The sequence below is a fragment of the Dermacentor albipictus genome, chromosome 6 (genome assembly GCF_038994185.2).
Source record: "Dermacentor albipictus isolate Rhodes 1998 colony chromosome 6, USDA_Dalb.pri_finalv2, whole genome shotgun sequence".
Lineage (NCBI taxonomy): Eukaryota > Metazoa > Arthropoda > Arachnida > Ixodida > Ixodidae > Dermacentor > Dermacentor albipictus.
In genome coordinates, this window is record NC_091826.1 from 24,744,962 (window position 1) to 24,758,471 (window position 13,510).

General features: G+C 47.9%; 2 protein-coding genes across 4 annotated transcripts in view; one reads left to right on the forward strand and one right to left on the reverse strand.

Moving 5' to 3' along the window:
- The window catches only part of LOC135896507 (ionotropic receptor 93a-like), a 203,558-nt gene that overhangs the window by 82,693 nt on the left and 107,355 nt on the right, over window positions 1–13,510 (forward strand). The gene's annotated exons all lie outside the window — the stretch shown is intronic.
- Window positions 1–13,510, reverse strand: part of LOC135896504 (uncharacterized) — a 50,975-nt gene that overhangs the window by 19,486 nt on the left and 17,979 nt on the right. For all 3 annotated transcript variants that reach the window (XM_065424926.1, XM_065424927.1, XM_065424930.2), the window contains exons 6-14: window positions 12,117–12,216; window positions 11,358–11,482; window positions 8,756–8,902; window positions 7,585–7,702; window positions 5,878–6,044; window positions 2,982–3,089; window positions 2,334–2,420; window positions 1,601–1,733; window positions 638–750 (exon numbers count right to left, since the gene is read on the reverse strand). In XM_065424926.1, the coding sequence (XP_065280998.1) occupies window positions 638–750; window positions 1,601–1,733; window positions 2,334–2,420; window positions 2,982–3,089; window positions 5,878–6,044; window positions 7,585–7,702; window positions 8,756–8,902; window positions 11,358–11,482; window positions 12,117–12,216 (1,098 nt within the window). The remainder of the gene's footprint in view (window positions 1–637; window positions 751–1,600; window positions 1,734–2,333; window positions 2,421–2,981; window positions 3,090–5,877; window positions 6,045–7,584; window positions 7,703–8,755; window positions 8,903–11,357; window positions 11,483–12,116; window positions 12,217–13,510) is intronic.

Here is a 13,510-nt window from a genome sequence, read left to right on the forward strand (position 1 = left end):
CGGACATGTGACTTGCAGAGTCGCGTTCAATATTAGCCTCAACACCGCTGCCCGTGATCGAAGGAGCTCCGACAATGCACAGTGGCTTGATAAATGCCGGTAGTTAGGACTGTGCGTAGTTCTGTCCTTTCCTTTTTCCTGTCTCGGCGCTGCTGTGCAGTCTTGGAGCCCCCCCAACCACGAGCACTGGTGTTGGTGTCCATACTGAACGCACCTCTACGCATGAAGATGATCACGAGGGAAAATGTGCGGAGTATCTTTAGATTCATAATTTGGTGTTGACTCCAAAAGAACTTTTGTTTTCCCTCGGATGCCGCGATCGGAATACTTTTTGCGGTTAGGGCATTAGACGAACGGCAAACGAAGCGAGCACGCGGTGCCGTGTTTACCTGCCTGTCTCAAATTCGCACGTGTCACTGCAGACTGTCCTGTTATCTGCGGTTTTTCAGCCCACGAAAAGGGACGAAAGACAGTGGCAAGAACGCGCTGTGTCCGCGTATTGCTACTGTCTTTTGTCTCTTTTCGTGCGCTAAAAAACCTCGGTTATGGAATACCAACACGCCCTAACCTACGCTCTCTCATGTTCTGTTATGGATGCAAACAGTACGTGACTCGGCAACAATTTGTTGCAACTCACCATTACGTCAGGGGTTCGGAGAGGCGAGAGTTGCGTGACTCGTTGCAGCTCGGCCATGAATTTGCGCTTGATGTTGGCGTGGTTGATCATCAATAGGGCCATGTTTTTCGATACTGCAGTGAAAAGTGATGCGCAGTGAAAAAAAAAACATAACAGAAGCGTGAAGATCACTCGAAAGTGTAACACACATACATGTACACGAAGAAAAACAAAGCTGCATTAAAAAAAAAAGACAAGGCGTAAGCAGTTTAATGATGCATTCATGAGGCTCAAAGCCATCATCGCCTTCATTCATCCAAATCCATAGCTGATCCTTTCTATGCACGTTACGTCCATGTCCAAATTCCTCTTGATGCTCCCTCGTTTGGTGACAAACTTTTCTTCACGTACAGGATGTCCCAGCTACCATGCACCAAGATTTAAGTATATGCATATGCCACGTAGCTGGACAGAGCCAAAGTAATTTTGTTTGCCGTTGCTTGTTGCTTGGAGAAACTCAGCTTATAGTTTGCATTCAGCCTAATCGCAGAGTTAGCCTTAATTATTTAACTTCTCAAATATCATAACTAGATGAAACGTGTCAATGAGGAACTTGTAGAGCAACGTGAAAGGCTCCCGACACATTGTTCTGTTGCTCAATACGTGCTACATAAAAGTGTTCTTCCGAGCGTGAAAGCAGCCCGCAAATACAGGCGAAATTTCCGCGCGACTGGCCGCTCGATACAATTTCGTCCAGTCAACCACATAATTTCGCGGAGCACAAGATCTGAGAAAAATATGAATGTCTGCGCAGCCTGACAACGTAGCCAGTGGCATTCGCACTTACAGCCTCTACCAGTATATGGGAACAACTTTGTGATGTTCGGTATTGCTGACTACTGCTACAGGCTGCTCAGAAATTCAACGTTCTCTGAGATCCCGTGGTTCGAAAACTTTTGTGGTTGACTGTATAACAGGGTGTACCTGGGAAGCCAAGTTGAACCCAGGTGAACTCAGACTCGTTCTCCGGGTAGCAGTTCTTCACATTCAGCTTCTTGTTCAAGTCTCTCATCTCTGTCGTGATGTCGTGGATGTTTGCGAAGAAGTAGAAGTACGGCTGCATGAAGAAACACGAAGAAAAAAATTCTGGAGATTCAACGCACATTTTGCAGCCTGTGTGAAGCATTGGTTTAGCGAAGTGGTTAGATAAGTTATACGTAATAAATGGCGATGAGCACAATTGTGTTTACTTTCATCCCATGCGGCGCGTAATGTTTTTGCTCTGGTTGTTTATGCAACACTAAGGTCAAAACTTCCACGTACCTTGTGTCACACTGGCAAGCGAGCGCGTAAATACATTCGAGCTTCTATCGCCTTTGTGTGAAAGCAAAAGCGTATTCATTCTAAAGCTTTAGCGAAGCATGGGCACACATTATCAGTGTCACATGCCGAATGGCTAAATTATATAAAAACAAGTAAGTCAAATAGACCTCTTACGAGATTGTTACGAGATTGGTGTGCTCCAGAGATGCCTATGAGCCGAGAATATGTCTTGTGATCATCAGTGATCACATCAGTGATCCGAGTTGATATCATTTCCTTTTCGTGAGTTAATATCTGTCGCGATAATATGAAACCTTTAACCGCGCATACGCACTAGTCATTTGCATGCTTACCGGGAACACTTAGCAAAGCGAGTCGCTTAAAAGTTTCGTACCTCAGTCTTCTTGCTAACGTAAGCGTACATGGCCACTCGTATCGGCAGGTTCCTTTGGTTGACCGCCGTGTCCATCACTGGGCCCTCCTGCAAATGACAAGATGTGGACGAGCGGGGTTTGTTTGTTTGTTTGTAGCATACCAAAATTGAAGTTAGCCTCAAGTTATACTTGGACTTTTCTCGCGGAATTTAGTACTGTTTAGTTGAAATTCCACGTAGTATCACCACGGGCGAATTCAGAAAAAGGGGTTCAGGGCTCAATATTAGGGCCTCCTCGCGCGCATTTCGGCTGCGGCTGCTGCAGCAGCAGGCAGGAAGTAGCGTATGGAAAGCTACGCCTACTTTCGGCAAACAGCGACATGTGTACAGAAGTCACCTTCGCTGAAAATTTGCAACAGACACAACTGCACGAGCAAGAAAACAAGCGTGCTAGCGCCGTCGAACTCAGCAGCTGGACTGGCCCAAGAAGAACATGGCGGACGGAAGCAGCTCCCAGCCGGAAGTGGTCGCTGTCCAATAAAGTGCGTCGGCACGCCGGCAACGTTTTCGGTACTTAGCTTTTAAAGCTCATAAAGGGACTTTACTTTCAACTAGGCGTGATGAAAACGAGGTTTCGGCTTCGAAGACATTGCGTACGCGCCAACTCACCGCAAGGAAGCTGTAGATCAGTACAGCGTGTGTCAGGTGGGCACCTCCCACTGGCATTGGATCCGTTACCAACTCGTAGGTGTGCACGGGCATTCCACGGACAGTTTGCTGCTCGAAATGAATGAATGAAACGAGAAACAGATCGCTAAGATAATGAATTATCAGTGAATAGGAAACGTACACTCTTTTTCATTTCGTGCCACACGAGTTTCGTTAAATGGGAGATATTTGCAAAAATGTTTCGCTTGTTATTAAGCTGCAATTGCGTGAAATGAATCACCTTGAGCGCCGGTTGTTCCACCGTGTACCCGTGTACTTAGATTTAGGTGCACGTTAAAAAAACCCAGGTGGTCAAAATTTCCGGAGTCCTTCACTACGGCGTGCCTCATAATCAGAAAGTGGTTTTGGCGCGTAAAACTCCATAATTTTATATGATCGGAACGCCATCAGCGCACCTGCTGCCGCCACCCGCACCCGTTCGTGTCGCTGCAGCGCTGTCGTTGGTACTGACCGGCTCAAGTTTTATGAGATTATTAGTTCCAGCGGATTGCGCAAAGATGAGCAAGTGGCACAATGCTTGCGCACACTTAAACAACTCCCAGGAAAGTTTCTGTGTGAATCCCCTTTTTTTTCTACTGTTATAAAGCTCCTATTGTTATAAAAATGCGGCATAGCCCATCTTGCGATGACGGTCGACGGTACTGCGTTAGAATTGAATCAATTTAGCGACAAAACGCATTGAAATCGTCGGAACGAGTTACGTATAAGGCGTGCACAGCAGCGGGACTGCTCTTTCGCGTTTCCTTAAGAACACTTGGTGCCATCTAGCACTGCCGCCGCGAAACCGGCATGTGGTCCCCGAAATGCACAAAACAGACATGCCTACACGCATGCTTGCTGCATGCATGTATGCTGTGAAGTGCATGAAGGACCCTAAGAATGCTAACGCATTAAAACAAAAGGCTGCAGTTGTTCATTTGCTGAACCACCACAACAGGCCGCATTTGGAACGTTTGCGTACAAACTTGGCCCTGTGTGTCGCTAGCGGGGCTTGGGAGAACCAGCGAGCCAAATTATTTTGTTGTTGCGTATCTTCTTTTTCTGAACAGAGACGTTTGTCCTTTGCGCGGCACCAAACCCTTAACACCTTTTCCCACCCCAAGTCTCTCCTGCCCATATTGATGCCACGCACGTTGTTATGCCGAGATTCGACTCCGCAGCCGGAATCAAAGTGACACCGTGTCGTACAGCCTCCACTATTATCAACTACTTTCCAGGGCTAGTTCGCCGTGCGGCTGATTACGCACTTCACGCAGAGACGCCAACTACAGCTGCACCTAATCACGGTTTCACCGGTATATTGGGTTCGCAATACACACCGCAAGGTGTTTGAACCCGCCACCTCCCATATTCGAAGGAAGAAGCATTCATTGCATCTTGTCACGAAGCTGGTTATCACTTCATAGTAAGCGGAGGTATATGTGTGTGTCAGTGGTCTCACTGCGTGGCAGATAGGGTGAACTGATCCCTGACCGTTGCCGCAAAAACAGTAGGTTGCGCCTATACAGTGATTAGAGACGTGGGACGGCCGGGCACTGCATGTTCTCGTTTTAATGCCATTATCATTTTATTGCGATTAGCATTATTACGGCACTTCAAGCACTTTTCGCTCGCTGTCTATCTGTGTGGCTTCCTGTCTTTCTGCCTGTGTCTCTGCCGTTTCCCCGCCAACTTGGTTCACTGGATGGTCTATGGTCTAGTGGTTCACAGCATCTCGCTGCTGTGATCAGGGAACCCGGTTCGAAAGCAATCGTTGGGCCAACTTGGGTCACGTGCATTGCACATGTACCGCTCATCATTAACTACTTCCGCGAATGTCTGTTACTCGGGATATGCTACTGCTTAAATGCCACCGTTCAATGAATCTCCTTCATCCCAACTTGGATTACTGGGTACGTGAAAGTAGGTATTAGCCGCACTTCCGTGAACCTCTTCGATGTCGATTTTTGGCAACTGGGTATGTGGCGTTCTTCGAGGAACCTCATCAACACAAACTTGTCTCATTTGCTATGTGCCAGAGCGTGTGGGCCCCTCTTCAACAAACTTTCAACCCTTTCCGCACACTCAGTGGCGCACACTCAGTGAACCAATTTGGCGAGGTGTTCGTTAAAGAGCGGCACGTATACTCACTGCGTTCGCAGCGCATATGGCAAAAAGACTTGGCGTAAAAGGCGTTCTTTGAAAAAAGCGGCAGATAACGCAGTGGACTTGTGAAGCAGCCAGCAAATGCGTCTGGTCGCTGTTCTTGAGACGCCCTCAATTGTGACGTGGGCTTGATTCCGCTCAGCATGGGATAAGTTTAAGGGATCACTTTTGTCATTTTGTCGCACATTTCCAGTGGCACATTTTCAGTGGCACATTTCCAGTGGCACATTTCCAGTGCACATTTCTATTGGCACATTTCTATTGGCACATTTCTATTGGCACATTTCTATTGGCACATTTCTATTAGCACATTTGCAGTGGCGCATTTTCAGTGACGCATTTTCAGTGACACATTTCCAGTGTCACATTCCCAGTGGGGCATTCCTGGTTACCTAAGTTGGCATCAAAGAGGTTTATAGACTGACATTATTTGTTCAAGAAAGCAGCTGCTAATTAATTGATGTACTAATGAAGTAACTCGAAATAACATTTCGCTGACCTTTTTTTTTGCGCAAATGTATACTCTCGACGTCCAAGAATAAAAGCGAACTTTGTTTTGATTTCCCTTGATGCGGGAGCTGTGGTTTGGTATTACAGGGCTGACGTTATCTCGAACGTGCAATCTAATTCTAAGGAGGCAATCGGCTTGTTTGCTACGCTTCACGTGTCCGCTCGTATTGGAAATACTCACAATGCCGAGGTAGCTCGCCTTCTTGAGGACGTCGTAATTTGGCAGTATCGTGTCCATCATGTTTATCTCGCTTCTGTCCGGCAGCTGAATGATGGGCCTGACGTTGTCCTGCGCTTCCACTTTGCACCCGTACATTCCACTGCTGTCGACGTACTTGTAGGTGTGACCTGCAACGTAATGGTTTCGCGCAAAGTTGCACGAGAGCTGACACAAGACGCACGTGACGGAAGTCTACTATGCGTGTGCAAATATTAAGGCCCGACTAAGCAGTAATACCACCGAACGCTGAAAAATATTGTAAGAACCGGTTGGATTATCACCTATTCGTGAATGTTACAATTGTACTGAGCTCTGATACACAACGCATACAGAAACTTGCGTTACTCACAACATATACAGAAACTTGACAGGTCGAAACAGAAAGCACTGTTGCTATCAATATTTTAATTGATATTACCACTAAACCAAGAGTGGGTGGGAAGGGGTTCCTCAGGACCCAATAAAGTTCTTTCCTCCTCCTCCTCAAGCGTCCTCTCACTTGCCGACTAGTGACCAAACGTTGGTGACCAGCTACAGGCGAGGGTACGCGAGATTTGTGTGCGACTATATCTATGCAATCCAGGGAAAACAGGGGGAAGGTGGGAGACGGAAATTCAAGGCGACGAGCAAAACGAGAACAAGGTGAAAGCGGGGAGCCAACGTTTCGACAATTGGACTTGTCTTTTTCATATCTACGCAAGACGCTGATCGAGGGATCGGCTGGAACTCGTCTTGAAGCCTGGATTGCAAGATTTCCGCACACTCTCGATAAGCATTCACATTCTAAAAATCGAGCCTCTTAATATGACAAAAAAACTTTTTTCTGCAGGGTCAATCGACAATGATCATCATTCTGAATGAATAGCCGAACGCTTCTAAAAGGTTAATCGCTTCGTTAAAGAAACGATGCGCTTGAAACACGCATGTTTATTGTGGTTAGGAAATTTAGGCAGCGTTTGCTGTTTCGTCGCGTAATTCCGTAGAAGAAGAAAGCCGTGAACTGGCACATACGTAGCTACCTGTACAAGCTGATTCGTCATATGTGCTTGCCCACAGCCACGTCGGAGCCGGGGTGGAAGGCGACTGCCGTCCTCCTCTCCCGCAGCCATCACAGAGGTAGAGGGCGGTGGCAGAGGAGGAGGGCTGTCCTTGCTGAGCGCTCTACGACATCATGTAAACCTTCAGACTCCCCCAATGCTACCCGCGCAAGTACGGACAGCGAGTGCGTCTGAAAGAGCGATAATATATGACATCCCGTGACGACCGCACCGCGTAACTAGGATAGGCGAGATAACATGTTCTTTGCACTGGTGCTCTTGTACCAGCGGCGAAAGCCAGACTCCCCCCCCCCCCCCCCAGCACACGGGCGAAGGAGAGAGAGAGAGAAGTGGTTCTTGTGGGGAAGGAGGAACGGCTAGCACTATTTTCTGCAACCAGCAGGGTGGAGGAGATGGGATTAAAAGAGAGAGAGAGAGTAAATGACGACGAAGGGGTCGAAAGCTGCCGACGTCACTTGACGCAAACCTCCTCTCCCTTTCAAGGCGAAATAGCTTTCATTGGCTCTTTCGCCAATGAAAGATATTTCGCCTTGAAAGGGAGAGGAGGTTTGCGACAAGTGACGTCGGCAGCTCTCGAGCACCTCTTTGCCCTTGATTGAGTGTGTTTTACCGTTGCCGTAGTCATATATCCTTTGCATGTTGACGATGGGAGAGTGAATGACTGTGCTGGCCGACGTCCAGTCTGCACCGGTTACGCTCAGGATACTGTCCTTGTCGTCTCGGATTACCTGTGGCGAAAAAAAAGCAGGAAGAATTGCGGTTATTTCATCATAAAAGAAAAAAAGATAACCTTCAGCAGTGCAACTTGGTAGACCTGCAAGTCTCCACATTTAGTTTGACGGGAGTTGGGGCTCTGTGATCAGCTTACGGTGTTTCCAGGCTCCGTTCGGGAGCTTTGAAAACAGAAGACTTCTAGAGTTTCACGTCCCAAATATACCGTCTGGACATAAAGAGACGTCTTACTGGAAGGTGCCCCGGATAGTTTTGTTAACTCGACGTTCTCATAAAGCACTACAATATCACGTTATACTAGAGCGCTTTGCGATACACACCCGTTCGAATGTGGCCAACGAAGCCGCAAATCTGACCCGAGACATCGTGCCGAAGCAGCAGAACGCTATACATACACTATAAGCTGTTTGGGTCCTCGTGGCGTAAACGTATAGGGGAAATCCCGGAGTCGTCTTGCACTGGGTTAAAACTGGCACTGAGCTGGCCATATTCATTTCACGAAGGGCAAGGCGGTATTGAACATTCCTGCCTACGACGGCCGCAATTCGATGGGGGAGGGAGGGGGGGGGTGCGAAATGCGTAGACACACACGTTTACTTAGATGTACGTGCACGTTAATGAACTCCTGGTGGTCCAAATTATTCCGGAGATGTCCTGCACCTTGTTTTTGCAATTGTGTGTGTTTTTTTTTTGGCTGAACAACTTGGCTAAAGTTAGCTGGGATACCCTATATGTCCCAGTTACGAGTTCGCCAACTCCGAATGACGCAATTCCCGATGCCGGCCTTACTAGAATTTTGCCAATCTCCCTTCTTTCTCTTCCCCTTCTCCCTTCCCCCAGTGTAGGGTAGCCAACCAGACTATTGACTGGTTAACATCCCTGCCTTCCTGTATTCTTCTATCTCTCTCTTGCCAATACTCGTGACGCAGGAAGAGTCGGATAAAGAGAACTTGTCTTGCGCAGCAGTAAGAACAGAATAATTGGTGACGGCGCGTCAGAATAATAAAAAAAGAAAAGCAAAACAAGCGCGTGTAATAATGCAGACTTACTTCTAAATGCGACAAGTAGTGGTCCGGGCCCAGCACCGAAGGGTTGGTGAACGCCATTTCGACGTGAAACTCGAGGTCCAGGTTCGAGAAATTGGGTGGCATTGGGAGGTCTTTGGCCAAGCGTTTGCAGCCCAGTCCCGTGGGTATCTTGTGAAGCAAAAGAAAAAAAAATAAAGTAAGCCACTGGAAGAACGATGAGTACGATTGGTACAGTTAGTATAAGGAAAAAGGCATCTAGTGAACAATAAAATATTTTATTAAAGAAGAAAAAAAGAATGCGTACACACCAGGAAGCGCAAAGCTGTGTCGAGTGTTTCACGCCTTTTGTGTGGTTTTCCGATCCTGGATAAACGTCTGTCTGAGCGGTTCTGCGCCTCAACGTGACTGGAATCATTACGTTCTTTAAATTAATAAAAAAAGGGAACTGGCTTTTCTCCTCGCTAGTAGGATATATATTTTTTTCAAGTGACGGGACCCGGCTTTTTTCTTCTTTTTTCCTTTGTTTTGCAATCAGTGCGACCTACAGGGATCATTTTCCCGCTCTTACTGACGGACTGTATTTCTTACTGTGTTACTTTAGTAATTAAGAACTGTCAGTTTGTTCTTTCTTCCTTCTTCCTATCTTCCATTTCTATGTTTGTCTTCCTTTCTGATGACTAAGCAGGCGTTGTGCCCCTTCCGCTGGCAGTTTCCAGCTTATCGCTTACTTTCTTCTTTTACGACGGCGATTCCTTTTTTTTTTTCAGGTTCGATGGGTTGCGAAACGGTAACCACAGTGAAAATCAAAACAGTTTCATTCGGAACATTTATATATACTTTCCAGCTACATCTCTACATAGTCGCCGCTCCGATTGATAGGTTTGTCGTAGTGTGGTACCAACTTTCCTCCACCCTCGTCATAGAAGGCTGCGCCTTCAGCCAACTCTGTGCACTGGTCTGCAGCTCGTTGTCCGAGTCAGACTCCTGTCCTCCGAGCCAGCGTTTCATGTGAGCATAGAGAAGATAATCGGAGGGAGCCAAGTACGGGCTGTACGGTGGGTGATCAAACACTTCCCATCGCAAAACGCTGCAGCAGCACTGTTGCAGTGTTGTTGCAGCTGCACTGGGTGGCTACGCATTGCCACAAAGAAGGACAATGCCTGATGGCAACATTCCTCTTCGCTTGTTCCGAATTACCTTTCATAGACGTTCAATAGTCACACCGTATGAGGTTGCAGCGATGCTTGGGCCACGTTTCATTAATTTCACTAAGAGAACACCATTGCCGTCCCAGAACACAGTAGACACACGCTTCCTGCTGGAGTAGGTTTGCCTGAACTTCTTTGCTTTGCGGGGAATCGGAATGCGTTCATCGTTTGGATTGCTCTTTTTGTTTCTTCAGTTTCGAAACGGACCCACGTCTCGTTCTTTGTGACCACTTTCTTCAAAAAATATCTTCAGCTTCGGTGCGTTTTGTGATGGTCAGTTAGCATCTTGAGAAGCCATATCGCACAGAGCTTGCCGGTACTGGAGTCTCTCACTCACGATGGTATAGAGGGCTGACTAGAAACGAGTCGCTCGACACAGAAATTGCGAACCGACGATTTTCGCGAATCGCCCGGATCGTGTCGCCGAACAAGATCATTGGTTCTGACACTCGCTTCCTTCCCTGCCCGCCTGCATCGTGAACGTCTATGCGTCCTGCGTCAAAGTTCCTGCACGATTGCCGCACTTTGCTGTCACTCCTGAAAGCTGTTACCGTTCGCATCGCTCATTCGTGGATTATTTTCGGCTGCATTGCGCCCCTCAGCATGCAGAAATTGAATGACAGCATGCACTTTTTACACTTAGTGGGAGCCTCTATTGTTCAAGTGTTCGAGGCCTGTTTACGTGCTCGCTGCGTGCTCAGAATTGACAACTGCGACCTCGTGCGTTCGACGGGCATGCTAGAGACACTGCGCAACACATCTGCACACAGGGTCACCAGATTTTCACTGTGGTCTTCATTTCGCGACCAATCGGACCTTGAAAAAAAAAAAAACGCTAACCTCGTATCTATCTCGGTCAATTATATCGTCCCGTAGTTCGAGCGCGTCGTCCTTTATGCAGGAGCCACCGAACGTTCCAGAGTAATCGCTGGCGCCCGCGTGTCTTCTAGAAAGTATCTACTCCATTAGCGTCGCACACACATGCATTCAGATTACACAATGTTCAGTGACAACAGACCGCGGATAGAGCCATCGATAACATTCGAGAAACATCCGATACGTGCAAGCGTGTCCCGCGCTGAGCGATAACATTTGTTAGACGGTGAAAAGCGCTCACTCGAAAAGGACAAAGAAGTCCACGTGTCAATATGCATATATTCAAATATACTACTACTACTACTACTACTACTACTACTACTACTACTACTACTACTACTACTACTACTAAATGCTGCTCCTAATAATAATAATAATAATAATAATAATAATAATAATAATAATAATAATAATAATAATAATAATAATAATAATAATAATAATAATAATAATAACAGGCGTACAGTGAATGATGAAAGTGTGAGTTTGAAACCGGGTTGCAGACGAACAACCCCTCCAAAACATGGAAAGTGCCTCACCTTCAAGACACCATCGTCGTCTCTTTGATAAGGTTGCATCATCATGATGTCGATTGTGCGTCGTCCCGTGGTGATCCTGAGCGGCAGGGACTTTCCCGTGCCGTAGCCCGCGTCCCATTCGGGATCTGAAAGGCACCGCGAGGCGCACGTTTCTTGGGCTGTTGTGGTATGCGTATACGGGCCACTGGATCAACCGCGAAAGGCATTTCAGTGACTCAACTGGTTAAGCGTTAAACGCAAGAAAGTTACTGGCACTCTGTTGCTCAACGCTTCGCCGTACTCAAGCAAATGTGCGAGCATTAGGTTAAAGAAAAACAATCATATTAGGTGTAAACGTGGCGTAGCCAGAATATTTTTTTTGGGGGGGGCGGGGGGGGGAGGCACCACGTTGACTGGATAAGGAGAGGGCGAGGAACGAGGAGGAGGGATGGGCAAGTCCCAGGTGAAAACAGGGGGGGGGGGAGGGCAGGGGGCACCTGTCCGATGCACCATCTCCTGGCTACGCCACTGGGTGTAAACCTATCATGTGTAGTACAACCCGGGCAAAGCCAACAGAAATGAAACCACGATAAGCACAGCGGAAATAAGCTGTTATTTTAATTGAAATGTAGAACTATCGGAAGAAATTGTTTTGCGAAGCGGTGACCTGAACGGCACAAAATTTGTTGCGGTGCATACTAGTGTACTGCTGTCTTCATTGTCATTCTACGCAAAGCTTGATCTGCTTGCTTGAGTCGTGCAGAAGTGACAAAGATGCACCTGCAAACCAAACCAGCGTCGGGTCGTCGTCTCCGGGGTAGCAAGCGGCCCACTGCAAGCTCTTGATGCCGCGGATTGGCTCTCCCGGGCCTTGGTAATACTGCGTGGATTGCAGTGAATACAAACTGAGAAAACTCAACTGATAATTCACAAAAAAATTCTCGCTGCAAAAGAGCCTGCGCGCCCGTAAAAAAAATTGCGAGTGATCGTTCCTAAGGTTCTTTGTTTCGAACGCAGCGCACCGTGAAACAAATGGTTTCTCAAGAAAGCATTCTTCAGTGCAAAAACAAGCTTCTTTTTTATGCTGATATATCTAAGCGGGCCGCCAAAGGGGCGTTGCCGCAGTCTGAGCGACGCGCTGAAGCTCGCAATCAGTTCTGTTTATCTCCCCAAGAAGGTAGCACAAATTTCAAACGCTTCTTGTAAGTGCTAAGAGGTGGCAGCACCTCACGGTGAGCGCGCATCATCATTATGGCGCGAAATTTCAAACGGAGGGTCGGAACCGTACCCGTACGGCCAAGACCTTGCGGGACAGAAAACCGCCGCCGTACATGTACGGCGAAAACCTTCAAAGGGTTAAAATAATAATACTAATAATACTACTACTACTAACAATAGTGAATGCTATTCTAACCTTTAGAACCTTAGAATGCGATTCTAACCGCTGCCGAGGCACGCCGACACTCAGTGCAGGAGCGGACGTCCAAGAGCTGCGCTCTAAAACTACGCATATGCTACGTGCAATGTCAAAGTACTCTTTCCCTAACTGTACCGTGACAGTGCATTGCGAACTACATCCATAGACTGAAAGAGGGAGCGTAGCACCGCAGCATGCGGATAACTGCCGACAACATTGGCGGAATCACTAAGAGGGACGGTTCGTGGGGAATAAGTTCGTGTGAATCTGTATGCTAAACCCGCACACACGCGCGCACGGACACAAGCACGCACAAGCTGTGAGTCACTAGCCCACCTAGTCTCTGCCCCCAAAACCTACATCGTCGAACATAAAGCCCGCGCGGCCGCGCCATACGAAGTTGCTGCCGAAGTACAACACACCTCCTTACGACCCCTCTCTACCCCCCCCCCCCCCCCCGCGCTCCCGGTTCCTTGCGCGCGACGTAAGACGGCGCGCTTCCACCCCGCTTTCGGCCCTTGCGCACGCGAGAATAATGAGCCGCGGTGGTCGGCGCACCCTCGCACACACGGAGGAAGGAAACTTAAGGAGAGGCCCTGACGTCACTCTTTGTGAAGCAAAAGTGAAGCCGGAAGTTGGCGTTGCTCATGGCGATGCTCCGCCTTTTGTACCACCCTCCTCTCTTGTTTACATCTTTCGCGAAACCACGCCGCGCTGCGCGTGGTGTCGCGCGCGGAGCGCGCGCGCTCGCGCAACA